Genomic DNA, 24,318 nt, shown 5'->3' with positions numbered 1-24,318 from the left:
CTCTCCCAACAAAAATAATTCAATTGTTTTCCGCGGTTTTGACAGCAGCAGGTGTCATACCGCGTGCTGAACACACTAAGCCGTTTGTTTTCCTGTACCGGGAACTGATTCATCCGAAATTTCGTCTCATCAAAACTTCCTCTCTTTAGCGCTTCAGCTAATACGAAGCCCAAATAATTGAGACTTTCACTACTATCGTACTATACCTTTTATTCTTGCAAAGACATGCTATTGTGATTATTCCTGCCAGTGCTTCTACAATGACGAGTAATATACAAGCACAATCATCTGAGTAAATCCAGTAGCTAGAGGAGGCTGTAATCAGTCAGTAACAAAAAAAGAGTAGAACAAAACTCCTTGTAGCCAAGACCTCACTGATTGTCCTCACATGGCTGAGTCACAGTCACAACTTCGTCTTCCTCCGTTTCGGCATCAACAGCTGGAATATCCATTGCAACTGTTTCCACTGCTTCCTTCTCTCTCATTTTATGTAGAATCCAAGCTTGGTAGTACCGTGCCGGGAAAGATTCCATGATGGCGTCGAGTTTCTTCGTTGCTTCAGCACAGTACTCGTTGACAATTTTCCGCCATTCAGGTATAGCCTCCTCGTCTTCTGGGCGACCAACTTGACCATCTACAGCATGAGACGAACGAAGAGGAGGAAGAGGCGGGTAATCTTTCACGATAACGGCAGAAGACTCATCCACATTCTGACGTGTAGCTGCCGTTCCAGCTCGCATCCTGGGATCGCGTTCTTTGCTGATATTGACACTGACAGATTGAGAAACTAGGAAAGAGAAAGTCCCTTATTTCGTATTTCCCCTACTACAATCAATAGGTAATTAATACCGTCGTTGGATTGAACCACAGCAGGTTGAGGAGCAGGAGGCGGACGACGAGGAGCCGGAGGCGGGGGACGAGAAGAACGACGGGGTGCTACTACATTGGGTCTTCGCTGAACATTTGGGCGCACGGTCCTTAACAAACACGAGGAACATTGCAGCTGCTTCCGTGTTACATTCAAACCTCGGCTGTTCAAAGAACTCGCTACTCAGCTGCGAAGACTTCGTGCGAGATACAGAGCGTTGCGTTTGAACTAAAGACAACCAAGCTATGAATTCAGCGTTATCTGATTGCAGCGCCTACTTTTCGTTGAAAGAACAGCGCACATTTCCGACTCCCAAAAAAGATCTGCAAAGCTCCAATATACGTGACCTTTTTAATTAATTTATACAGCGCAGTGGCCAAACTTTTGTCTCGAGCCAAAAGAAGTGTTGCTAAAAGATACAACGTGCCGTCGGGAGGAAGATCAATGACGCACACCTTGATTAATAAAATCAGGTAAAACAAAATATGCAAAACGCTCCTTTTTTTACCACGTCTCCTCCCAGCATGTCGGTAAGCTTTTCCACGCGGCCTCCAATATCTTCAACAGTGACTACCTTGAGAAGCTGGTGCTGCACTTCGCCGCAAACAGCTTAGGAATAGAAATTACAATAGAACATATCACAGAGCCTTCCCACCTTTGTGAGGAACTTCAAAGAGGGAGTCGACAAGTAGAGACTGAACTCTTGCGTTACTATAGGGCAATCTCTTGGTTATGTTCAAAAACTGCGCACTGAAAAAACCGTTTCATTAGCAAAATAACTCTCTTTAGACATTACAATAGACGAGCTTCTATTTCAGTGAACCCATGTAGAGCAATGCGACCTAAAGAGTTGTTCTTGTTCCGCAACTGGCCTTGCCAAAGAGCTCGCTCTAGGCGGCCACAACGAAAGATAAAAACCCAGTAGAGCGTCTGGCTCGCTCACCTTTGTGAGATTGAACCACATCCTAAGTTAACACATATATACGTTGATTGATGCGCTGACTGGCTTGGCTTTACCTCGTCACTTAACGGTTTGAGATGCGGCCGAATAGAAGACGACACGTCAGGCGTGATTGTACAATGTAGAACGCCAATGGGACAGCACTGGCGAGGGCGTTTAGAAAATTCTTCTTCTTCTTCAAGGTATTCATAAACGTAGATCTTTGATAAATAATGTCTTTAGGAAATGCAACATTTTTCAAACGTTCTATTAACAAACCAGAGACTGATCAAAAAGATCTTTGCTTTGTGCAACGTGACAATCACAGTTTTGTTTGGGCTCAATGAACGTTTGGCCGGCAAGAACGGTTTTTCTTGCGCCCTTAGCATTATAATCATAACCGCGATTATTTTGCTTTTCCATATACATGTATAATTTACCTTAATTAGTTTAAATATCACGAAGAAGCCCTCTTCGCCTCTTGTCCACGGTTCGGATGATGTAAAATCGGGATATCTGTAGACGTAAACACCTTGCTCAGGATCGCCAATTCGCTTTAGCCCCGTCGCCTTCACGCTTAGGCCATCCTGGCATATGCAAAGAACCTAAGAAGACCATTTAGGATACCCAACTATTATAACGTTAGACAACATATTCCTCTTTACTGTCAAACAGCTGATGTTTCCTCTAACCATGGGTCCAAACATAAGCAGTTAGATCATAGGACTAAAACATGCATTGCAATAGATGATAACTGCATAACCCACCCTCGAAATTTCGAACCAAAGCATCGAACTGCGCGATCGAAGTTCACGAACGTAGTTCTATATTAGTTAGGATCTTAGCATATTTCACTTGGCGCCGGCGCAGCGCGCCGGTGCCCAGTGAAATATGCTAAGATGGGTGTGGTGGGCGGGGGCGGCGGCGGGGAGGATGGCGGTTAGTTTTTTTCGCGATTTTCTCGGCCAAAACTAAAGATTGGTCGATCCCATGAATCAAAAAAGTTCTATAACCCAACAATCTACTAGACTAGAAAGAGAAACGGTCGAATCGAGTCGAAAGCACCAAAATAGCGAGATTTTGCGATCGCATTGCGATTTTCTCGCCGAAAACGAACGATCCGTCGAATCGACGCGATCGAAATGCTTTAGAATTGTAATTTCACTTCAACTAGTGGAAGAAACGACTGAATCGCGTGAAAAAGGACAAAAATATCGCCATTCTTGGCCTCCCACGCACAAAATGTCGTTCTAACATCTAGTTCACCGCTAGTACGAGATCGGCAGTTTAATAGCTTTTCTAGACACGCTCAGCCCCTCGAATTCTACGGAGATCGAAGCTGGAGGGACGAGCTTCGAAAAATCTCGAAATTTCGAACAAAAGCATCGATTTTCTACGAACTGCGCGTTCGAAGTTCACGAACGTAGTTCTATATTAGTTAGGATCTTAGCATATTTCACTTGGCGCCGGCGCAGCGCGCCGGTGCCCAGTGAAATATGCTAAGATGGGTGTGGTGGGCGGGGGCGGCGGCGGGGAGGATGGCGGTTAGTTTTTTTGCGATTTTCTCGGCCAAAACTAAAGATTGGCCGATCCCATGAATCAAAAAAGTTCTATAACCCAACAATCTACTAGACTAGAAAGAGAAACGGTCGAATCGAGTCGAAAGCACCAAAATAGCGAGATTTTCCGATCGCATTGCGATTTTCTCGCCGAAAACGAACGATCCGTCGAATCGACGCGATCGAAACGCTTTAGAATTGTAATTTCACTTCAACTAGTGGAAGAAACGACTGAATCGCGTGAAAAAGGACAAAAATATCGCCATTCTTGGCCTCCCACGCACAAAATGTCGTTCTTCTAACATCTAGTTCACCGCTAGTACGAGATCGGCAGTTTAATGGCTTTTCTAGACACGCTTAGCCCCTCGAATTCTACGGAGATCGATGCTGGAGGGACGAGCTTCGAAAAATGTCGAAATTTCGAACAAAAGCATCGATTTTCTACGAACTGCGCGATCGAAGTTCACGAACGTAGTTCTATATTAGTTAGGATCTTAGCATATTTCATTTGGCACCGGCGCAGCTAAGACAATTTTAAAATTGAAACAGGACAATTTTAAAAGTGTCCCAGGACAATTTTTAAAATTGTGCAGGACAATTTTTGAAAATTGTCCGGAGACAATTTTAAAAATTGTCCCAAGACAATTCTAAAATTGTCCCAAGACAATTCTAAAAATTGTCCCCAAAAATTATCTCAAGACAAAATTAGTAGTAGTACCACTCACTTCCTCGTGCGAATCAGACCATATGAACGCGGTCGATTCGGTCACATCGACGTCCTCTTGTTCTTCTCTGCGCTTGCGCTCCCTTTTCCACGCCAGGTACTATCGAGAGGGTGCAATTACGCGCCTCTGCATTTCTCTGTCTTCCCCCTGACATCGTCTTGGAGTCGTTCGTTCTTGACGACGTACGCCTCGTGAACGATCATGCACTCTTTGAATTGAGGCTTTTTCAGTGCTTCGACGACCCTTTGCTTCATCTCTTGTCCGTCTCTCGAGGTCGGATCGCGCTTTTCGAGAAGATCTGCACGGTCAGACGACGATGCGACGACGTTTCCACGAAAAACGCGAAGACTAAAGTAGGCGTACTCTTCTCTTTTGTACGCTTGGGGATCACGAAGCCGCTCCGTGCTTCCGACATCGTTCCAGGCGATGTCTACACAAAGAACAAAGGATTTATCGCGTGCTGGCTCGCGTGCGTGTCAACACTACGGGCTGTTGCTACAATCACGTGAATCGATAATAATTTATCCGAAGTTTGAGTTCTACGGATCATGGCTACTTGTCAAAACATGTAGTAGGTTGTCGAGAAAAACAAAGAGATGGGCCAATTCGTCGTACACCAAAAGCCGCAGTCAAAGTCCCTCCAGCAACCATCTAAGACTTTGGGTTAGAAGCTCTCAGGAGTAGACCTACCGTCACCTACGTACTGCACGCAGTCCGCAAGAGCGCGCCAGAGCCAGTGGAACGTCCGCAAATGAAACTATGGTCGATTCATCAATGTCTTAGGAGACATTGGGTGGTTTTATTACGCGAGTGAGGAACGGATATGTATGTTTCTTAGTGCGCCAAAATTTTAGAAATTTCTACTACAGTACTGCGGTAATTTTAATTCAAGCTATAGTTGGAAAATCTTTCTCTGGATCAAGATGCCTTGGAATGCTGATTCTAGAGACGTATCCCAAATTCATCTAGATCTCTCTTGTACGCTGAACGATGTAACCTTATTTTGCCTCTGCTCTGAAATGACTTTGCTTTCGTTCCCTTTTTATCTTTCCAATGGGGAACGCGAACAGGATACAGCCGATCATTGAGAACGTAATCTTCAGAGTCTATACATAAAAGAATAGATATCTAGATCGCTGCTGATTGGCTGGTTTTCCTGAATCGACGTACCTGAAACTTCACTGCCGCTACTCTCATCCTCGTAACTAACTACGGAATCAGACAACGCAGGATCGGACTTTTGAAGGTCAGAAAGACTGAAAATTCACCCACCCATACGGTAAATATTGACTATGCCCTAATAATCGACACTCTTTATTATTTATTTACCTCACGCCATAACATTCTTCCCTGTTCAGCTTCCTGAACTGGGCGACTTCTGCGTAGAAATCGTCCGATTTCGCCATAACGAGCGAATCGGCTGCATTTCTATCGAGAAGTCCGGCAATGAAGTCGTAGCCCTTTGGCGGAGAACGGTGTAGTCGACTCGAACGTGTCACATCCTTTTCGACAGATCGGCTTCTCTCCTTCTAAAAGAATTCGAATGCAAGCGTTCGAACACCGTTTCTTCTGATACTTTTCTTGATCTAGGTCTCCTTCGCCGGTCTGTCGTCTCGGGCTTCTTTGCGGCATCAGTCTGGAGCGTCCTCATCGATTCCTTTATGAGTTTCTCGCCTCGCTGCAGCCTCTCGGCCAGTCGTAGAGACAGCAACTTCAAACGATTGTCGTTAGCCATAGCGTGCGCCGACTGGAGACCACGTTCTCTCGCAGCCTTGGAAAATGGGTCGAAAACTGCCTGTTGAGAAGTCGAAAAGGAAGCCGCAGGGACGAAAAGCGAAGAAGCAACAAGAACCGGTGATTCCGAGGCACTGTAAGTCCTGATAGGCGTCTCGTCGAAGAAGACCAAGTCGACTTGCCTGGTTCTAGTGCTCACAGAGGACGAAATAAGCACGAAAATTTCCCACAAGAGGTCGAATAAAATCGAGATAGTACGAAGTAGTTCATTCGTTTTGTTTTTCGCGTGAAGGAAACGAGAGAGGAGCAAAATTACCAAATCCACGTCAGGCATGTCTAGTACACTCGATTCCAGATGTCTGGAATAACCATCGCGATGTCTTCGTCTTTAGTAGGTGCCAAGAAAGGAGCATCCAAGGAAAAGGTCAGAAGGAGTTCTTTAGATTTGTTACCAAGTTGAAATTGATATTGTAGAGAACCAAAATTGGAGAGAAGAAACTGTTGAGTTTTTTGGCCTTAGTTTGATAAATTCATAATGTGGTGGATAGGCAATTATTGCCAGGCTCGTCTGGTTCGGAAGATGAAGGCATGGGAGGGAATTCGATTAGGAACTTTCGTTGCAATGAGATTTTTGTGTAGCTGTTGTCAGTGAAATGGAAGGAGAAGAGGAAGGAGTAGAGACCGCTGGAAAAAAGTACGAGAGCCACCGATTGTAGCAGTGAGAATACAGCAGCTACTGTTGGGTCTAGTCTGTTTAGTGATGAGAATAAATCCTGGTTGAGTCTAAAGCGAAGTGGTGGGAGAGATGACGAAGAAAGCAGCGACTCTGATATGCCTGTAAGCACTTCAGATTATTTATTCTGTCGCTTAGCTTGGTATCTAGGTGGACGATTTTGACGGAGAAATGGAAAATTCTGATGACGATGATGAAGAAGTATGCAGCCAATACGATTACGCTCTATGACGAAGTCTTGTCTTCGAAGGTTTTAAGTATTGAAAAGAAGTCGAGAAAACTTGACAAGCAGAAAGAAGTGGCTAGGCACGACCCATTAATTTTCAGCATGCTACGAAAATAGCCCTTTGTGTGTGTATACGCAGAAATCTTGAAAAATCTGAGATGAAATCTGCTGCAAGAGAAGGCGAAGTCTTTGTTCTTCCTACTGATGAAGAACTGGAGAAAGAAGGTGCAGTACGAGGATTTTGTTGAGACAAATATTCCAATGTTTTTTGTCTCTAAAGTTGATCAGCCCCTTAATCTGCCATCGCTCTATGAGCGAATCAAGGACAACGTTCACGTACTTGGCAATTTTCGAGAACTACGAGAAGCTGGGAGGTGAAATTTAGGTCATTGTACAAATCATTCGTTGCATTAGTCTCTACTGCCCAGATCTCGACAAGAATACGTTGCCCTTCTTGCTAAAGACTTGGCTGCTTATTACAGCTATGGCACGTTTCTAATCGAGCAGTTTGTCAACCTTTTTCCACTGGCAGAGGTACAAATTTCATCGACCTGCGGTGTCTATGTACTGTATGATGCTCTTAGCTTTTGGAGTATTTGGAGGCCAACGAAGTGGAGCGTCCAATGACTATTCGAACGAATACTTTGCGGACAAGACGTCGCGATTTAGCTCAGGTTCCTCAGAGCCACAGCCTTGTAGAAGCTAAAGTACAAAGCGGTCCTTCTCTTACAGGCACTCATCAATAGGGGAGTCAATCTTGATCCAATTGGCAAATGGTCGAAAGTGGGTCTCGTCATTTACGATTCTCCCGTTCCGATAGGTGAGAGAAACGAATCAGAAACAAGTGCCTTGTATCTATTCGTACACAAAAGGAGCTACACCCGAATATCTCGGAGGGCAATACATGCTCCAAGGCGCCTCTTCCATGCTCCCCGTCATGGCCTTGGCCCCACAGGAAAACGAACGCATTCTGGACATGTGTGCGGCTCCGGGAGGAAAGACGACGTACATAGGTAAGCACGTGCGAGAAAGAGAGACCAACTGGTTACAATATCAAGACGTATTTTAGCTGCCTTGATGAAAAACACCGGCGTTTTAGTGGCTAACGACTTGCAGAAAGAGAGAACGAAGTCCTTAGTGGCAAACGTTCATCGCTTAGGTCATTCAGGTGTCCCCGTAGCACCGTAGGTTTCTCTATGCCTTGCTTTTAGGAGTTTCTAATACAATCATTTGTTGTTACGACGGTCGTCAGCTTCCTAAGGTTTGTGGATTTGTGTGCATGGTGCTGAGTGTTCCAGAGATCTCATGTCTATAGACAATGAGTGGTTTTGATCGCGTTCTATTGGACGCTCCTTGCTCGGGTAGCGGAGTTATTGCCAAGGACAAAACGGTCAAAACCAGTCGGGTACGACGATTGGGAGATATGCGAGGCGAAATTTCACTCGAGTCTCTTTAGGACGAGAAGGACATTCTCAGACGCTCGCACATACAAAAGGAATTGATTTTGGCCGCTATAGATGCTGTAGATTCGTCGTCGAAAACGGGAGGATTCATAGTCTATTCTACTTGCTCAGTTCTGGTATAAATGCCTCGTCCATCCTTGGTACAGTAGTACGTTCAATGGGATATGTTAGGTTGAGGAGAATGAGTGGGTCGTTGATTACGCTTTGACTAATCGATCTGTTAAAGTTGTGCCGACCGGTTTGGGCTTTGGAAATGATGGATTTACAAGGTAACTTTGCACGTCCTCTATGAGTCCGAATAAATATAATTTGAACGTACTTTAGATATCGAGGACGGACGTTTCACCCATCTCTTAAATTGACTAAGAGATTTTATCCCCATACGCACAATATGGACGGATTTTTTGTAGCAAAGCTAAAGAAATTGAAACCAAAGGCTGCAGGTAAACTGAAGTCGAAATACAAGGCTCTCTTAACATGACGGTCTATCACAGTCCAGAAAAACGTCGTTAAAGCAGAAGAGGAAAAAGAGGACGAGGAGGAACAGGAAGAACAGGATGAACGTTGATAGACTGAATACGTATGTCGTTAGCGTTATTTGCGTATGTACTTGTACTGTCACGCCGAGAACATGTACAGATGCCATCCTCCAGTCTAACGCGTATCACCAGGTCTATTTGGATTGCGAACGTGCATGTCTTTTCTTTTTTTCGTCGTCTACTAATACATCGAAGGTCGTACAATACCAGTTCGTAAGAAAAGAACCAGGGAAAAGAACGTTGGCTGTAGACACGTGATCGATCTTGTACGGCACAGCCTACACGTCTCTTTCAAGACTCTTTGTTTCCCGAGCCTCTGGACGAATCTGGACGAATTATGGACGAAATAACGCAATCTGTTCGAGAAGACGGCGAAACGCTTCCTCTGATTATCACTCCAAAGAATGGCAGAAACTCGGTCGACTTTCTAGAAGGCTGGATTAGCAAGAACGCCAGTTATCTGAAGGAAAAGATTCGGGAACACGGTGGAGATATCATAAGCTCTAGCTGCCTGTAGTATCAATCCCTCGTCACTAGGTGCTGTTCTCTTTCGCGGCTTCGAAATTGATAAACCGCACGACTTCGAAAGAATCGTTCTCCGTTATCAGCCCGAATTGAGCACAGAGTACAGAGGAACGTCTCCGAGGAGCTTGCAGCCAGGCACAAACGTAAGCCTTGCCCGGGTCAAGGGTCGGAGGTGTGAATGGAGGAGGTGTCCTTTCTCATCTTACGAGCTACTAAAAATGATATAAATATAGTGCTTGATTATTCTAAGGCCGTCTTCTCTGCGTCCGAGCTGCCCTACTTCTATCCGCTTGGACAGCATATCGAAATGAGTTTTCTACCTGCACCTCCAAAGGAGATTTTCTTTTGCTGCCTCATACCGCCCTCTTCAGTGGGAGGCGAGACGACTTTGTGCGACTTTGCCAAAGTCTATCGTGATTTGGATCCAGACGTGAGAAGGCGATTCGAAGAAAAGGGGGTAGGTAAACCTAAGCAATCGACTGACCCCACTGTAGTGCTAATGATGTCGAGGTAATGTATGTGAGAAATCACACTCGTCTTGACCGCCTTTTGACGATTGATCCAACAATGATGAAGGGCTGGGAGGCGACGTTCGGCTCGTCGGACAAGGCGTTCGTCGAAAATGAGTGCCGCAAGCACAACGTCGATTTTCACTGGTCCGGTCCAAAGAACGACAACATAAAGATGATTCACAGAGAGGCAGCCATTCAGCATCATCCTGAAACAAACGTTCCGGTGTGGTTCAATCATATACAGGTATAAACGCAACAGAATCAGTGGCGGATTTGAAAGGAGTTCTCAGCCATATAAATTTCAAATATTAGTGCTCTCCCCCAAATCCGCCACTGTCGTTTCGCTTACAGCCGAACCTACCTCGCTTTACTACCTTAGGTTTTCAACATGCAAATGGTGTCTTCTTACATGCGTCATCACTGCGCTCGAGCCAAGTCGCTCTTCTTTTACTTCGCCTACGTTTGCCTCCTCCTTTTGACGTGGCTCGGCGGTTTCATCAAGCCGCACGACTTGGGCTTCACGACGCTCTACGGCGACGGCACGGTCGTGCCCAAGGAGGACGTGAAACACATAGACGACGCCATACGAAAAAATCTCGTCTTCAATCGCTGGCAGAAAGGCGACGCAATCATGATTGACAACTTTCGAATATCTCACGGAAGACAGGTGCGACGAGAAGGGCAATCCTTTTTCTGCCATTGCATTATTCTCTCTCTTTAGCCGTTTCGGGGAAAGCGAAAGGTGGTCGTCTCTTGGTCGAAACCGTTTCTAAAACCGAAAGCATTCTCAGACTGTTGCTAAACGATCACGAGCTTTCTACTTTTTTGACCTTCCGTTTTTGATCTTCTTGAACAAGCTTGTCTCTACTTTACGTGTGAAATTAATACCGAATTTGTCCGTTTCATTAATTAGATAGAATCGGGTTCTTATCCTCTACATATGATTGACAACTGCCAATGCCAATCTTCTGGTCTAACTTACGTGAAAATTAATACTGAATTTTTCTGGCTTGGCTTATTAAATAGGATCTGATCTGATTTCTACTGTCTACTACTTATGATTGACCGACTGCGACCAAGTGAAGTGAAACGTATTGGGCAATCGACCCCTTTGTATGTCCACCTTGCATTTAGTCTCGCCGCGAATCAATTCACTCGCCACCGCCGTCTTCGTTGAAGCGGCCACGGCGGAAGTCACTGTCGTTGTTGCCGCCGCCGACAACGACGATTCTACGTCGCCACCATCTTCGTCGTCGTCGTCGTCGTCGTCGTCGTCATTGGCGCACGACTCTCTCCACTTCAAGTAGGCCAACTTCTCCGACAGGGTCCCCGACGACGGAAACCGCTTCATTTCCTTACGACGATCCTCCGTCGACGAGACGGAAGAAACGGATAGACGATGATCGAGCGAGGACATTTGAACCTGCGATCGACCGTCCTCTTTACTCTCAACTACGTCGACGGGAATCAACGAAGGAGGTGGCCCCGGTTTCTCGTTGCCGTCGACTTTTACACGTTTCGGCGCCGTCTGATGACCGATGAGTTCAAAGAGAAGCGGCGGCGTCGCTTTCGATGCGACGACGTCGGCTTCCGACTTGCGTCGCTTCAGGTGCTGCTTCAACTTCGACTGGACGTCGGCGGAGAACGAGTCGGATCGGTGCACCAATCCGAGTCGCGGACGCGACGGCGCTCTCTTGGCGACCGCGTAACGCGAACCGGGTCCAATCTGCTGCATGAGCTCGACGAACGTCGTCGGCGAGTCGGGATTCTCTTCGATGTACTTCATAAAGGTGAGTTTTTCGGAGAGAGTCGCCTGTTCGGGAAACAGGCTCTCCTGCTCGTTTTTCGACCCCGGCGGCGGTGGCGGCGGCGACGGCGACGGCGGGTGAGCGCCCGTCGCCGTCGCCGTCGTCATCGTCGACGTCATCGTCGTGACGACCAACGGGGCACTGGTCGAGGAGGAGACGAGTAGAGGACTAGCCGGAATACTCGGCACGGTGAATATTTGACTACTACTCGGAGTCAGGGCCATGGAGAAGTCGTCCGAAGGCAGGCCACTTAGCGGACTGGAGAGATTGGGAAAGGTGAACTCCTGAGCTACGAGCGGCGTCATCTTTTCGGGAAGCGCGGCCGTCTGGAGGGTGACCATCGACGACGAGTCCCACGACGTCGGCGTCGTGGTGTAGTCCAATTGCGTCTGCTTCGCGCCACTAGATCCGTCTAGATAAAATATAAGTTAGTCACGGAAAATTAAAAAGCGGTCACCTGACAAGGCTATGTATATCATATATGGTCATACCCTAACTAACGACCCTATCATAATAATTGACTGTATAAACCTCGGTCGCAGGCAATGGGATTCGCGGGATTTCGGGTTCGACAAAAACAACATCGAGAAATTCTTCGCATTCGAACAAATCGCTCGCCTTTTTCGTCGTCGGCGACGAGGAGAAGAGTGGCGCCGGGTCGCGCCAATTCGGAATAGTTCTCGTCGGCGAGCACGACGCCGCCTTTCGTGCAAATTTCGAACGCGCCCGGCTTCACGTGCTCCTTGAAGGCCGTCTCGACGATTTCCGCGAGCTCGGCGAGCGTGTTTCGACGATCCACGACGAGCCGCTTCGTTCCGTCGCCCGCTAGACGCACTTCGATTGACATTCCGAACGTTTTTTCGCGGTTTATCGCTTCGGTACGCTCGACGAGAGGCGCTGAGGCGAGGTACGAGGAGAGAAACCGAACGATGTGTTTCTGCTTTATCCGGGACTTGCGTAGAACACCAAACGAGTTCGAAAGCGCAGGATTCAACTCGTTTTCGCTGGCCGTATCGCCGGCGAGCATTGTTTCGCCTCGCGGCGACACGCCTCAGCCGAGCGTAGCGCTCAATAGAATGTCGTGTGACCGGATTGTGGTTCTAACGGACTCAACATAGGTCAATTTTGTTGCTTTGTCCAAGTGTGTGGACGCTTTAGTGACTACAATGTACTTTCATAAAGATGTAGCTCTACTCTGCATGCGTTTACGCGTTCATTCAACTCTGTCAGAAAAACAAGCTGAATTAGAATAAAAAATCAATTAGGTGCAACCGCAGATACTAGAAAGAGGGTTAGGGTTAACATTGAGGACAACAATCCGCGTCAAAGCGCCTACTTCGGTGACTATATACGGGAGGTGTCTAGCCGCGCTAACGTGCTCCTGTACCAGCCGTTGGAATGGCGGAAGATTGAATCGACAGAGCCGTTCTACAGGGGAAAAAGGCCTTCGGAACGCAAACCATGGATTTAATGTGCACAATATGCCAAGATCGCATGAATACGACGAGCATGGCGTCGTCTGGGCACTGTATCCTTTCCTTCGACTTCGCTCCCGGCCACAGACGAAAGCGTTCGTATTTCCTTGATTCTTTTTCTAACTAGGCGGTCACATTTTTCACTATTCGTGGTACGTAGTTGCTTCGGCATCGCCGGTAGAAATTTTTTGGAAATTCAATTTTTTTTAGTTTGTTGACATGGCTGGAACAGAAGCCGAATTGTCCGGCATGTCGATCGCATTGCCCCTCAAGGCAAATTATTCGCCTGTTTGCACATGAATTTGACTCGAGTGGTCTTGAAGCAGTCGACCTATCTCTTGATGATCTAAAGGCAATAGCTGAGCTAAAGGAACGACGGCGTTTTTTTTTCATTTTTCTTCCTTTTAGGTTGAAAATGGTCGATTGAAAAATAATCTCAAGAGCAAAGGTAGTGCATTCTCTGTTGGAGGAGGACGTTTTTTATTTCATCTGACGACTCTGATCCAGAGGACGAGTTGAAAGCCAAAGATGATAAAATGGATAACTTCAGAGACGAAAATGGACGATTAAAATCCGAGTTAGAGTCAAAGTGTCAGGGGCTTCTCCAGCAGATATCTGAAAACAGTTCCCTGACGGTTCGAGCTTTGGAAAGAATAAAGCGTTGAACCAACGCACCTCTTGCTTTTAGAAAATCCTAGGGGAAAGATCCAAAGAATTGAGACGACTTGAGAAATACCGAACGGAGTGCCTGGTGCTGAAAGAACGATTGGCATTAGTTGAAGGGTACACGTTTCACGTGCTATTGATTCATATCTTTGCTTGATACCTGGCTCCTTTAGAGTTGAGAAGACAATTCGGGGCAGTAAACAGGAAGTGGCGGACGAAATGCTGAAATATCAGGGAGATTCCTCTCCAGCGGCGTGCAATCGACTGGCAACGTTTCACGTCATGTTGAAGAGGTAGGGTGGGATATAGAGAGAGCTGCTATTGGTGTTGGCTCTCCAGAGAGTTTGAGGTGATGAGAACGAAGAAGAAGGAAGCGCTTGAGCAGAGGGATAAACTCCAGAAGGAACGAGTCGTCGAACGATCGGAACGTCAGAAATTAGAAATGCAACTCAAGATATCAGAGGGTAAAGTGCGAGAACGGGATCGCGATATCGAGCATCTCGAAGGCGAGATAAAGGTAGGAAATAAGGCTCGCATCTACTGGCAGATAAAGGTCTGCCCTTCTTTGTTTGATTCCCTTCTTTGTTTGATTTAGAGTCTTAAGGCGAAAGTAGAAGTACTGCAGAAGGCCTTCGAATCGCCAGGAACTAGAACAAAGCTAACGCGAATCCTAGAGAGGTAAGACTACCGCGGTGTATATGATTCTTCGGACTAACGTTGCCTGGGGCAGTCCCTTACCGTCACTAAAACGCCCTCGCTTTTCGTTTCCCGTTGAAGACGAGGAGGAGGAGGACTTCCCGTTGTACAGAAGACCAGAGACGAAACAGACGCAAAGCGATGCAGCCAGTCAGGAGAACCAAAGTCCGGCATCCTCTCAGGAAGGGCCTTCTTCTTCGTCGTCGTCGTCTTCATCGTCTTCGTTGCAGCAGTCGCACACTGCACCTGCGCCAATTCCTGGGAACCTACAGCTTCAGCAAAAGCTAGCCAAGAGAGAAACCATGTCCTCTTTCATGCGAAAAGGATACAACGGTCTCGGTGGCCACTCGAAATTCAGACTGCCCGTAAGCAATATAGATCGAATGCGTGAGCAAGACAGTATCCAATTGTTTCGTCTCTGCACAGTCCAAACCAGCGTCAAAAGGCCCAGCTATGAAGCCAACGAATTCTATTAAGTTCAAAGGACCTACGTCGAAGCCTCCTCCCCTTCCAAATTTCAAACTGTAATACAAATAAAATAGAAACTCTATAGCGATTACTATATACAATGGGAAGATTCTTCTTGACTAGTCGTCGTTCATTAATTGCAAATAGAACAGCGTTCGATTTCGAATTCCCAGCGTTTCTAACGACAGTCTCATCTGCTCAGGTTTGAGCGTCTGACTCGTCATTCCATTGGGAACGAGTTCGCACGGCGACTCGAGTCTCTCGTTCGTGTGCGCTTCGACGAAGGCGAGCACGCAGCCTAGCGGATCGGCGAGCGAGAAGCGTCGCTCGATTCTCTCGCCGTCGATCAGGCGCACGGCTATGTCGACGAAGCCTTCTCGAGGAGGTGGATCGGTGAGAGGATACGTGTCTTTGTATAGGGGCGTTGCTGGGGGTATGGGAGGCAGCGGCTGTCTGGCGCCGAGCCTGTGCTTGCTAGAGCGGCTGATTAAGATTGGAACGTCCGATTTTTTTGAGTTGAGTCTGAGGAGAGATGACGACGACCTTGCTGCGATGACTCCGTCTCTGTTGACAACGGTAGGCAGAGTTGATGGAGCGTTTGAAGGTCGGCGCGGTGGTGGATGCGGTAGAAACGTTCCGTCTGGAGTCGATACGACTTTTTTGAAACGCCGGCCACTTCGCGATCTCACGATTTCATTGCTTGATGTCATTTTTGTCGTATTAGCGTGCGATAGGCGATTCGTCTCTCCGGGATACTGTTTTGATTATTGCTTGATGTCATTTTTGTCGTATTAGCGTGCGATAGGCGATTCGTCTCTCCGGGATACTGTTTTGATTATTAATTAACTGTGATTTAATAAAGTGCGACGTCTTGTACTTCTTCAGTGTGCTTCTTGCTTGCCGTCAACACACACGCTTGGCTTATGGATAAAGTGAAATCATATCTGCTTGTATATCTCTCAGGTGCAGTCATAAGTATGCGGTGACCGTGACAACGAGCTCTGGGCTAGCCTCGTCCTCAGGCCTACATGTACATGTATTTCTCTTGAAATGAACCCGGGGAAGAGGCTATCTCTGATAAATTCCCTCCCTCTCAACGAGGAACGCAGCCACTTTTTCGCGTTGCATGGGGCACGACTGTACTGTATTTAGTTAAACACAAAGAAAGAACCGACAGAAAGCAGGAAGGGGGATGCATGGGGCACTAAGCTGGGCGTAACCTACGCCTACGTCTAACCTACGCCTACGCTTAGGCGTCCGGACTCGATTCCCCACCGAAACCGATTACAGCGGCGTGGCTGTTAAGTACGGAGGGACTCCAGGAAAAGCTAGATTAATTAAATTAATCGATTAGCTACTCCCTAAACATACGTCATAGACCACGTGTCTCGTGGGACCCCATTAAATACCGTTTATTGTCAACCTTATGTTTAGTTATTTGCGGGGCGGTGTATTGTCAGCTTACATGCCCTTCAACTGATCCCTGTCAAGATGGCGGTATGCACTCAATGCAAAACGTTTCCGTGCTACACGGAAGTTTTAGGTTATACTGACCTTCTTGATGGGCCAAAGCGAAGCCTTAATGCCAAATCGTTCACTGGCACTACAATTTGCGACACCCGTCTACGAAGAGGCTGGTACCGCTTCGCTGATGATCATGGCAATCATTTCAAAATACCAGTTCGAAGCGAGAGCAACTGTATTGATGTCGGAAACTGCAGCACTGTAGCACCCATATCTGTAACGCAGCCAGCTCCAACAGTCACGGGAGTGACAAAGAAATTGAAAGGATGCATAAATTTTATGTCATGCTGTCAATTTTCTGTGGAGTTGTGCGCTCGTTACTGTGGCGCCAGAGGAACATTATATTACCTTACCCCACCGCCAGCATGCTCAATTGCATACTGCACAGGTAATGAGAAAAGTTCGTCTAAAGTTGCAATTTTTTTTGTTTTATGCTCTTCTAGACGCTCCTGCTTGTCCTAGAGACCACCACATTCAGAACGACTCATGCGTTGGTAATACAGAATTTTGAGATCTTGAGCTAGTAATGTTTAAGTCATTTTATATAGGAACTTTTCCGTCGCTGCTAGGCTTGCCTACGTTGTCTGTTGATAGCGAAACAAATCCGGCAATGAACGAAACGACAATGATTTTCAAGTGCGACGTGACGTTTCTTCCATCTCAAAACGCTAAAGCAACTGTCAAATGGTTCAAAGACAAAGTCTACGTTGGAAAACAAGCGGATTCCGAATTTGAGAATTTCAATACAAAAGTGACTGCAAAGACAACGCTGCTTAAGCTTTTCAATGCTGACCGCCTGAGTGACGTCAAAATTGGATTTAATGTCTGTAGTTAACGTATCTCGGTGAAAAAATCTTAATTCATTGTTATCTTTATCCTAGCTTATCTGCGGAGTTCAAACAAGTTTCGTAAATGACTCGCTGTTTTCTCCCGTGTGGAACAGTTCTTTATTTTACGCAGGACTTTCAGTAAAGAACAGTTGACTAGCTGCTGTATTGTATTATTCAATTCTATAGGTTCATCCTCTAACAGCAAGAATAAAAGAGAATGATCATGTCGACAGCTTCAACTTTACTCTCAAGCCCACAGTGCCTATAATTTGTGATTCGTCTAGCGGATCATCTTTGCTTCCGTGCAATCTAAATATTGGAATAGGCGGAGCAACTTTTACAAGTCAAGACGACGTGATTACATCAAAGTGCGGCATCGTTTTTAATGAAAGCAATTGGAACGCTCCTCAGCGGTTCCTAATTGCTGCAGTACGCGATCAAGTCAATGGCGAGACTCCTACTGATCAGTTGATTAAAGTCCAAACTCGACACATTTTTTCTCTTACTCCCGAAAGCAGATTTCCTTCTGAATGGTTTCACTTTCAGCAGCAAATCAGGGTATGCTTTAGAGACTAGAGGATTTTCCTAATGAAAATTTAGCCGTGCAATGCAGAATAGTTAATTTTTAACTAATTCAAGCTTTGTGCGCGGATCATCCCCGTACAGCAGACATAAATATTTCAATTGATAAGCTGTTCTTTAGATAACAACTATAAATGAAAATGCGGCCTTTTGTGAAGGAACCGGAGATCCTCATTTCAGAACGTTTGACGGCCAGTTAGTAACAGCAAACAGTAATATAATACCTTGTACACATTTATTATAGCTATTATCATTACTATGGAGTTGGAGAGTTCTGGCTAGTCAGAAGCACCAAAAGAAATTTTGCGGTAACCCAACTGCACAAACTGACTTTAAAATTATTTATATTAAGCAGTCTAGATTACAATTTGTTGATATTATTTTCAACTTAATTAATCTATCTTTAACCATCATCTACTGGGGTTTTTTTCATTTATAGATACAGTCTAGAATATGGACTTGCCGTCACTCTTGGACAAGCGCAAGTTGTCATTGCGGAGTTGCTATAAGAGAAGGCAACGACGTGGTGTCCATTGATCAGTGCTTCTGGCAAATAAGAGATCCCGATGTCAGACTACGTAACATACCACCGAAGGTGAGAAAAGTCAGTTCGGGAGAGCTTTCCCCAGGATTTGGCATCTTTAAAAGTGCTTCAGGAATGGAATATAAGGTGAATACGGTGTAATACTTTGTCAAGTCACATCTCACCTTTCTGCAGGTTCAGCTTCCCTCCGGCGCGGCAGTGAAGATTGTAGCCGACTATTACGGAATGAGCATTTGGCTACGTGCGGCTGAAGATGACGTCGAAAGCACTGAAGGACTTTGTGGAAATGATAACGGCTTACGCGAAGATGACGTAACAGGAGGAGACGGAGTTAGGCATGCCGCAGTCAACGGCCAGATAGTGAACAAAGAATTTATGGACTCTTGGAGGTACGCGTTTCTCGTATATCAACTCTATTGTTTTAAATTTTTACCAGGGTTCCAGCAAACGAAAGTTATTTTAGGAGAAAAGTGGTCGAAAACTTAGCTATAAATGGAGACCAGATTGCACCTACGTTCTGTGCTTGTGTTAATCAAAACGATGATATCGTCAGTGACAGCGACTGCGATGTCTCTCTACTTGTTCAACCCAAGGCTTTTCAAGGTGGTCACTGGACTCAAGTAGCCGACAATAAAATCATTTCTAAGCGAGCTGCTGACGCTTCTGGAATTGACGACGACGACGACGACGACGACTACGTCTTCACCTACAACGCCAGTAGCGTGCCGCTTGTTCCTCGTTGGCCAACACCGAGCAACATAACAGAAAATTCAGCGATAGCGGAATGCACGAAAACTCTCACAAATTCCCCTGTCGCTAAAACGTGCATTCAAGCCGGAATTATGAAAGAAGTTTCCAACGTGACAATATCGTCTTGCGTGGAAGATATCAAGGTACGTTTCTTTGTGTGTATATTGCAGCAATAGCGCTTCCTCTTAAGATTATATATGCATGAAAATTCCTCGGAAGCTACTTGTACTTGATCTAAGTAGTTTGACATTGTCTGCTTTATAGCTCAGTGACGACTTGGGGTTTGCTCAAACGTTTCTATCGTCTCTTGTACAACAATGCGAAGAGGATCTAGCAACCGACGTCGCTTTTTGGAAGTCAAATGCTACTGGTAGCGTACGGCAAGCGAGCAATGCGTCGTCACCACTGTCGTCATCACCAGACAGTGACGTTGATGTATTTCTCGCCCCATCGCTGCCGCCGATGATTGCATCGTCAATGTGCCCTGGAGACTGCAGTAATCACGGTGACTGCATTGACTCAAATTGCTACTGCTGGAAAAACTTCACCGGTCCTGATTGCTCAATCGAAGCCAATAAGGCTCCAGTGCTAATAATGTTTTCTAATAACGGCATGTGCGACATACAACAAAAACCCTGTCGAACTGCGTTTGTTGTTGGTGAAGGATTTCTCAGCAGTGGCAACCTGTCGTGCCTAGTACACAAACCGGTAGGTAAATTCTCCTTACTAAGTCCTGTTAGCTGAATGTATGCGCGTGTGTAGAAGACCAACGAGAAATTTCTCTCGACTTCGGAGTTCAGAAGCATTTACGAAGTCACGTGTGACTTGCCAATTTCTAGAGTACGACGGGATAGCACAAATGGTCAGCCTGTAGAACACTACTCGGTTCAAGTCACTTCCGATGGAGTGAAATACAGCAATCCTCTAACGTATTCTATATACAACGCCGTCTGCTTTCAGTGCTTCGAAGCCGGAAATTGCACTCTGAAAGCAAGATAGAAATACGTTGAAATTTAAATTTCATAAGATACGTTTGAATAGAGAGACGCGTGCGTGATCGATGGCAGCTGCTTTGCTGAAAATGAGACAAATCCTCCCAATTGGTGTCAGCAATGCCTGCCATATGAAAATCAACTACAGTTTAGCAGACACTCAGGTGAGCGCAAGGTAGATGGTGACTTCCGTCGTATATTCAGCGACTGTTTCTCAGATAACCAAAAGCCAGTCTTCTCTTCGCCGACCGTCGTACACGTTCTAAAAGGAGAGAAATTTCAAATGAATCTTTCAGCTAGCGACGATCGCACTCGTCCAGATCAAATTCGATTCAATTTGGTCAATGATCACGGACAGATATCAGGTCTTTCATCTGATGGCACATGGACGTGGAAAGTTCCATCTGACGGCATCGACGGAAGCGTTTCGTTTTCGTTTGTTGCGATTGATGAGTGCAATGAAACAAGCGACGAATTGATTATTAGGCCTAAAATGATCAAGTGCGACTGCTCTTCAAATGGTCAACCATTCATAACCGACAGGACTTCCAACGGGCAAGGCCAGTGTCATTGTACGTGCAATTCAGGCTTCAGCGGATCATTCTGCGAGATTGATCAAAGCTGTCCTTCAGGCAATTGTTCATCCGCAAATAAAGGTACACGACTTGTTCTTGTCTACTTTTCCTAGAGGAATTTTAAATAGGTTTAAGCACGACTTTGGTAATCGTTTCTGCTGTTGTTCCTTCGTTGGTCGTACTAGCAGGGGTCATTGCAGTCATTTGTCTTTGCAAAAAGAAAATAAGTACGCTTTAGTTGATCTAACCCACATTGATACAGAAATCCTGTTTAGATTCCACGTCTAGAGTAACGTCTCCAGCAAATGAGAGTAAGCAACGCAATTGAGTAAGACCTGCGTCTTACTAATAATTAACCTCCATTTTAGTACATGCTAACATATACGCTGGTGAAACGCTGCAGAGCGAACGGTTAAAAAAAGCGAACAATTATGATGAGGTGGAACTGAAACCGTCGCCAGCGTATAATGTGTTGCCGGGTATGGATGAAAAGGAAGTTTCATTGCGCACCTCGCCAGCGTATAGTTCTATTGCCGACAGAGAAAAAACCAACGAAGAGAACTTGAAGCCTTGGAAGCCAGCGGCTCACAAATAGGTCTGCACTGCCAGTACAGGTGTTGCTTTTTTACAGCCGGTCTCGCTTCCGTTTGCCTTCATGTTTTGTCTAGCAAGTTCGTTCGTGCGCACTTTTCTGTTGTCATAAAGATGTTTAGAGCTGAGTTGACACTATGTGCAGGCGTCGCAGGCAGCCCTGGCTCTAGAGACTTAGCTTATCAAGTAAGGACTGATCCAAGAAAAGAGTTTCGTCTCAAGAGGTCGTCGTAGGGCCTCGTCGTAGTCGTCATCGTCTTTGTTTTAATCCGGGGATTTCTACACACAATTGGTCGCTCTTGCCTACCGAGTTGTTTCGTCGCAATGAGCAGCTTATATGCTAAACCATTACTGGCAGACGTAACGCAGCACCGAGACTTTGAGAAAGCAGAACTCCCTATCGATAGAAAAAACAGAGCGACAATTCTTCAAGTGCCGTAGCCTCAAATTTAATCAAATTTAATTGGTTCGGTAGTGTAAATCCTCCTAGGAGTTCGAGACACTTGCGATTGATGACAGCAACGTAACAGCTCTGAGCAGAGCTGGAAACTTCGATCTTCCATACAGTCTCTTGTGCGAGTACATTCGAATGTAAGCAAGCCTCGTGTTCTTTGATTACATCATTCATTGCGGTCGTTAGGAGCGAGGCTTTGTGTCCCCTGAAATTGCAAGTGAACGTCAAGACAGCATCAGGGGGTGTTCACAGTTGCACGATTCACTGTGGGCAGTTTCACGTTGAGGTGCAGTTTTAGAAGAGCGTGCAGTTCTGTAGCTTAGCATCTCTGTAGGCAACTGGCGTGAGCGGAGACGAGGCAAAACAGATTGCTTCTCAAAAGATTCTTCGGGTCTGGACGACGACCCGACAACAGTATATACACATTGAATTCCTCTTTTAGAAACTGCATCCTTTTGCTGGCAATTGGGCGACCGTGCTTCGGTTGTACAGCTGGGATAAGGACATATCGGAAAGGGTGAGGTGTTTCCTGAATTTGAACTTTCTGTTCTCCTTTCCATGAAATGTGTTTTATCTTAAGACGTTTCATAAAGACGAGACGCTTTTGCCTTCTATGGGAGAAGACGGCGAAAGACGGCGTGAAAAACTCAAAGTCGCCCTACGTGAAAGCAAAGGCAGCCGAGTGTGTGAAATTCACGTGTTGCAGCCAATTTGACAATTTTCTCCGTGTAGCACTCAGATGGCGCGTTTCAAGGCTACATCAAGGCTCAAGCAGCACTGGTGACGCATCTTGAGAATGGCTTGCTCGTAGGCTGTGGTCTTGTAACAGGGATATATAAGATTGACGATTTAGAGCCACAGCTTATCGTAACGTCAAGTTTGAGAAGTTTGAAAGAAAAACCTAAGGTGACCTGAGTGGCTGGCGATAATTGCAGTGTTAGACTTTATACATTTGCTTTCCACGTCGTCCTTCGATTTCTGTACACACGCTGGTGTATAAATACGAGTAGCGCAGTCAGTCGTCTTCAACTGTCGTTTCAACTGTTCTGAGAGAAGCAACATGATGATCAAGGCCTTTACTCTCGTGCTGCCTATGCTTATGCTTCTCGGTAAGCAAAGGTTAGCTTAGAAGCTGGCTGGCTTCCACCATATATTACGTAGTTGCTGGTGACCCAATTCGAATGCCACTGAAGCAAATGACAGGGAACGGTGAAGCTCAAACACCACCCAAAGACTCTGGATTTCATCGTAAGTAGAAAGTTAGACAGCTAAGGTGAAATCATTCTCTGCTGTTCTCTGCACAGTTCCTCAAGTGGAATCGCGCCACCGTCGCGCCGCCGACGATTATCTCGGGTGTTTGGGCAGCTGTTTTGAAAGTGTCAGCTTCACAGATATCGTTGCCAGTATAGAACTGTGCGGTTTGAAAATGAGCTGCTGGGTTGAAAAATATGGACCAATGGCGGCGCGCTGCGCAGAGCGCTGCTTTCAATTCGTCCAGGCACAGGCAGCACTCCGAGTCACAGTAGCTGATCCACTTAGCATGCAGTAACAAATTACGTATGCATGCTTGTCAAGAAAATCATGAAAAAATGATTTGTCAATCGAGCAAAATTATAAAACGATAGCGGGTTTAGAGAGAAGTGAGGCCCCTTTTCGCCACGTGGCTGCTACAAGGTCAAAAACGCGTTGTTTGACCCCTAGAAGATCAAAAAACGCGTTCTTTCGACTAATAGAACCTTTTTAAAAAAGTAAAAACTCGACACCCGATATCAAACCACACAGAAGACGGTGCTATGGAGGTTTATCCGATATCAGAATGCCTTGCTCTCGTCATTGCTAGGAAGGCAATCCATGCCCTTGTCAAGTGAGGAAATTGACCAGCCACCGGGCTATAATGGTCACACCTTGGGGTTTTATTTATGGTATATCTCTCAACTACACAGTACATATTCTAATAAACACACAGACAGGGGCACTAGGGGGTTTAGAGGGAATGGTGTGTGGTGAAGCACCTTACATCTACAGGGGAGGGGGAGGGGAGAACAGGGGAATGATGGGTGGGGATAATTAGTTCTACTTTATTAAGAATTATTCGTGAGTTTGCTCTTTGTAGGCAGACCGCTAGACGCTTGCTCCAGTAGTTGATGAATCCGTTGCGATCATTCATAAAGTCGACCGACGGGCGCCTCGCGATCTGGTGGAAGAGGCTAGCCGCCGTGGGACTCCACCGGCCAAAAACTTCGACGACGACGGGCTTGAAAAGATATCCCAACGACGTGGCGACTTGCAGGTACTTTTCGTCCTTTGTCTTATCTCTGTGCGCCGCCGCGTATCCATTCTCCTGAGCGCTGCCCGTGACGACTGCTTGGCTAAGCGGGTGGATTACACTGATGTCAAGCAGAAGCTTCTTGCCGTTCTCGAAATTATATATTCCGATGTCCGGGCGTTTCTTGTCTTGGAACTCTCTTTCCTGTTCCAGCTCAACTCGGTAGTTAACCGACCTGAGCATCTGCTGCCACGTATGCTGCCAGCTATCGTG

At 46.1% G+C, this 24,318-nt stretch overlaps 9 protein-coding genes across 12 annotated transcripts; 5 read left to right on the top strand and 4 right to left on the bottom strand.

The window, feature by feature from the left end:
- Window positions 1-321: 321 nt before the first annotated feature.
- Window positions 322-4,575, bottom strand: LOC136196440 (protein TASOR-like). Of its 2 annotated transcripts, none has more exons than XM_065985993.1 (15): window positions 4,456-4,575; window positions 4,245-4,390; window positions 4,093-4,191; window positions 2,249-2,413; window positions 2,088-2,189; window positions 1,886-2,029; window positions 1,812-1,833; window positions 1,665-1,758; window positions 1,524-1,618; window positions 1,377-1,477; window positions 1,251-1,323; window positions 1,147-1,191; window positions 1,027-1,096; window positions 850-977; window positions 322-787 (listed from the first exon to the last, which is right to left on the bottom strand). In XM_065985993.1, exons 1-15 carry the CDS (start codon window positions 4,505-4,507, stop codon window positions 372-374), a joined length of 1,752 nt encoding a protein of 583 aa, XP_065842065.1. In that variant the 5' UTR covers window positions 4,508-4,575; the 3' UTR covers window positions 322-371. The 2 variants fall into 2 exon arrangements, with proteins under 2 accessions (XP_065842065.1, XP_065842066.1); XM_065985994.1 differs by having other exon boundaries at window positions 1,377-1,462.
- A 339-nt stretch (window positions 4,576-4,914) lies between these two features.
- Window positions 4,915-5,828, bottom strand: LOC136196465 (uncharacterized). 2 transcript variants are annotated; one of them, XM_065986017.1, is made up of 5 exons: window positions 5,669-5,828; window positions 5,422-5,621; window positions 5,263-5,348; window positions 5,090-5,198; window positions 4,915-5,034 (listed from the first exon to the last, which is right to left on the bottom strand). In XM_065986017.1, the coding sequence occupies exons 1-5, from the start codon at window positions 5,825-5,827 to the stop codon at window positions 4,980-4,982; spliced, it is 609 nt and encodes a 202-aa protein (XP_065842089.1). In that variant the 5' UTR covers window position 5,828; the 3' UTR covers window positions 4,915-4,979. The 2 variants fall into 2 exon arrangements, with proteins under 2 accessions (XP_065842089.1, XP_065842090.1); XM_065986018.1 differs by having other exon boundaries at window positions 5,422-5,618.
- On the top strand, window positions 5,812-9,025 carry LOC136196466 (probable 28S rRNA (cytosine-C(5))-methyltransferase). The gene is given in 23 exon segments (XM_065986019.1): window positions 5,812-5,962; window positions 6,019-6,061; window positions 6,119-6,156; window positions 6,219-6,250; window positions 6,301-6,326; window positions 6,375-6,412; window positions 6,466-6,520; window positions 6,576-6,663; window positions 6,710-6,760; window positions 6,810-6,909; window positions 6,912-7,010; window positions 7,066-7,159; window positions 7,214-7,319; window positions 7,370-7,459; window positions 7,518-7,605; window positions 7,658-7,798; window positions 7,855-7,944; window positions 7,997-8,046; window positions 8,101-8,190; window positions 8,242-8,364; window positions 8,420-8,517; window positions 8,573-8,691; window positions 8,743-9,025. Coding segments are annotated over 23 exon segments (1,824 nt in total). The 5' UTR covers window positions 5,812-5,871; the 3' UTR covers window positions 8,817-9,025.
- Window positions 9,026-9,051: 26 nt separating this feature from the next.
- On the top strand, window positions 9,052-10,696 carry LOC136196463 (dapdiamide synthesis protein DdaC-like). The gene is made up of 6 exons (XM_065986015.1): window positions 9,052-9,272; window positions 9,325-9,455; window positions 9,563-9,769; window positions 9,823-10,068; window positions 10,204-10,491; window positions 10,546-10,696. The coding sequence occupies exons 1-6, from the start codon at window positions 9,125-9,127 to the stop codon at window positions 10,624-10,626; spliced, it is 1,101 nt and encodes a 366-aa protein (XP_065842087.1). The 5' UTR covers window positions 9,052-9,124; the 3' UTR covers window positions 10,627-10,696.
- LOC136196464 (uncharacterized) lies at window positions 9,313-12,595 on the bottom strand. Its single transcript, XM_065986016.1, has 2 exons — window positions 12,251-12,595; window positions 9,313-12,044 (listed from the first exon to the last, which is right to left on the bottom strand). Exons 1-2 carry the CDS (start codon window positions 12,477-12,479, stop codon window positions 10,876-10,878), a joined length of 1,398 nt encoding a protein of 465 aa, XP_065842088.1. The 5' UTR covers window positions 12,480-12,595; the 3' UTR covers window positions 9,313-10,875.
- Window positions 12,596-13,020: 425 nt separating this feature from the next.
- LOC136196979 (E3 ubiquitin-protein ligase TRAIP-like) lies at window positions 13,021-15,095 on the top strand. Its single transcript, XM_065986648.1, has 11 exons — window positions 13,021-13,160; window positions 13,235-13,259; window positions 13,318-13,459; window positions 13,516-13,555; window positions 13,615-13,742; window positions 13,796-13,890; window positions 13,947-14,066; window positions 14,113-14,290; window positions 14,369-14,451; window positions 14,504-14,834; window positions 14,896-15,095. The coding sequence occupies exons 1-11, from the start codon at window positions 13,094-13,096 to the stop codon at window positions 14,995-14,997; spliced, it is 1,311 nt and encodes a 436-aa protein (XP_065842720.1). The 5' UTR covers window positions 13,021-13,093; the 3' UTR covers window positions 14,998-15,095.
- On the bottom strand, window positions 14,865-15,657 carry LOC136196981 (uncharacterized). The gene has a single exon (XM_065986650.1). It carries the CDS (start codon window positions 15,645-15,647, stop codon window positions 15,057-15,059), a length of 591 nt encoding a protein of 196 aa, XP_065842722.1. The 5' UTR covers window positions 15,648-15,657; the 3' UTR covers window positions 14,865-15,056.
- Window positions 15,658-15,799: 142 nt separating this feature from the next.
- On the top strand, window positions 15,800-21,520 carry LOC136196978 (von Willebrand factor D and EGF domain-containing protein-like). 2 transcript variants are annotated; one of them, XM_065986647.1, is made up of 19 exons: window positions 15,800-15,900; window positions 16,372-16,434; window positions 16,481-16,849; window positions 16,905-16,955; window positions 17,010-17,284; window positions 17,343-17,429; window positions 17,478-17,849; window positions 17,995-18,068; window positions 18,118-18,181; window positions 18,313-18,543; window positions 18,592-18,806; window positions 18,854-19,310; window positions 19,432-19,875; window positions 19,930-20,157; window positions 20,209-20,323; window positions 20,378-20,815; window positions 20,863-20,961; window positions 21,010-21,045; window positions 21,103-21,520. In XM_065986647.1, exons 1-19 carry the CDS (start codon window positions 15,861-15,863, stop codon window positions 21,327-21,329), a joined length of 3,885 nt encoding a protein of 1,294 aa, XP_065842719.1. In that variant the 5' UTR covers window positions 15,800-15,860; the 3' UTR covers window positions 21,330-21,520. The 2 variants fall into 2 exon arrangements, with proteins under 2 accessions (XP_065842719.1, XP_065842717.1); XM_065986645.1 differs by having other exon boundaries at window positions 15,846-15,912.
- Window positions 21,440-23,419, top strand: LOC136196980 (uncharacterized). Its single transcript, XM_065986649.1, has 11 exons — window positions 21,440-21,511; window positions 21,560-21,757; window positions 21,816-21,916; window positions 21,966-22,065; window positions 22,114-22,170; window positions 22,222-22,296; window positions 22,360-22,461; window positions 22,512-22,586; window positions 22,633-22,888; window positions 22,941-23,027; window positions 23,084-23,419. The coding sequence occupies exons 1-9, from the start codon at window positions 21,440-21,442 to the stop codon at window positions 22,648-22,650; spliced, it is 798 nt and encodes a 265-aa protein (XP_065842721.1). The 3' UTR covers window positions 22,651-22,888; window positions 22,941-23,027; window positions 23,084-23,419.
- Window positions 23,420-24,318: the final 899 nt, after the last annotated feature.

The sequence above is a fragment of the Oscarella lobularis genome, chromosome 16 (genome assembly GCF_947507565.1).
Source record: "Oscarella lobularis chromosome 16, ooOscLobu1.1, whole genome shotgun sequence".
In the NCBI taxonomy this organism is placed as follows: Eukaryota; Metazoa; Porifera; class Homoscleromorpha; order Homosclerophorida; family Oscarellidae; genus Oscarella; species Oscarella lobularis.
This window is presented reverse-complemented; position numbering and strand designations above follow the sequence as displayed.

Bases quoted from the DNA above. Each gene is read 5' to 3' on its own strand.
- LOC136196440 (XM_065985993.1), bottom strand. From the start codon at position 4,507: ATGTCGGAAGCACGGAGCGGCTTCGTGATCCCCAAGCGTACAAAAGAG. The intron at 4,391-4,455 runs GTACGCCTACTT...CTGACCGTGCAG, and splicing joins CAAGCGTACAAAAGAGAAGA to ATCTTCTCGAAAAGCGCGAT. The intron at 1,097-1,146 runs GTAGGCGCTGCA...GGTTGTCTTTAG, and splicing joins CGCTGTTCTTTCAACGAAAA to TTCAAACGCAACGCTCTGTA.
- LOC136196465 (XM_065986017.1), bottom strand. From the start codon at position 5,827: ATGGCTAACGACAATCGTTTGAAGTTGCTGTCTCTACGACTGGCCGAG. The intron at 5,349-5,421 runs GTAAATAAATAA...GTGAATTTTCAG, and splicing joins GAAGAATGTTATGGCGTGAG to TCTTTCTGACCTTCAAAAGT. The intron at 5,035-5,089 runs GTTACATCGTTC...ATACGTCTCTAG, and splicing joins CAGAGCAGAGGCAAAATAAG to AATCAGCATTCCAAGGCATC.
- LOC136196463 (XM_065986015.1), top strand. From the start codon at position 9,125: ATGGACGAAATAACGCAATCTGTTCGAGAAGACGGCGAAACGCTTCCT. The intron at 9,273-9,324 runs GTGGAGATATCA...CCTCGTCACTAG, and splicing joins GGAAAAGATTCGGGAACACG to GTGCTGTTCTCTTTCGCGGC. The intron at 9,770-9,822 runs GTAGGTAAACCT...AATGATGTCGAG, and splicing joins GGCGATTCGAAGAAAAGGGG to GTAATGTATGTGAGAAATCA.
- LOC136196464 (XM_065986016.1), bottom strand. From the start codon at position 12,479: ATGTCAATCGAAGTGCGTCTAGCGGGCGACGGAACGAAGCGGCTCGTC. The intron at 12,045-12,250 runs GCGAGCGATTTG...TATTTTATCTAG, and splicing joins CGTCGCCGACGACGAAAAAG to ACGGATCTAGTGGCGCGAAG.
- LOC136196979 (XM_065986648.1), top strand. From the start codon at position 13,094: ATGGATTTAATGTGCACAATATGCCAAGATCGCATGAATACGACGAGC. The intron at 13,891-13,946 runs GTACACGTTTCA...TGGCTCCTTTAG, and splicing joins CGATTGGCATTAGTTGAAGG to AGTTGAGAAGACAATTCGGG. The intron at 14,291-14,368 runs GTAGGAAATAAG...TGTTTGATTTAG, and splicing joins ATCTCGAAGGCGAGATAAAG to AGTCTTAAGGCGAAAGTAGA.
- LOC136196981 (XM_065986650.1), bottom strand. From the start codon at position 15,647: ATGACATCAAGCAATGAAATCGTGAGATCGCGAAGTGGCCGGCGTTTC.
- LOC136196978 (XM_065986645.1), top strand. From the start codon at position 15,861: ATGGATAAAGTGAAATCATATCTGCTTGTATATCTCTCAGGTGCAGTC. The intron at 17,285-17,342 runs GTCTGTAGTTAA...TCTTTATCCTAG, and splicing joins ACGTCAAAATTGGATTTAAT to CTTATCTGCGGAGTTCAAAC. The intron at 20,158-20,208 runs GCAAGATAGAAA...ACGTTTGAATAG, and splicing joins CCGGAAATTGCACTCTGAAA to AGAGACGCGTGCGTGATCGA.
- LOC136196980 (XM_065986649.1), top strand. From the start codon at position 21,440: ATGTTTAGAGCTGAGTTGACACTATGTGCAGGCGTCGCAGGCAGCCCT. The intron at 21,917-21,965 runs GTAAGCAAGCCT...TGCGGTCGTTAG, and splicing joins TTGTGCGAGTACATTCGAAT to GAGCGAGGCTTTGTGTCCCC. The intron at 22,297-22,359 runs GTGAGGTGTTTC...TTTTATCTTAAG, and splicing joins ATAAGGACATATCGGAAAGG to ACGTTTCATAAAGACGAGAC.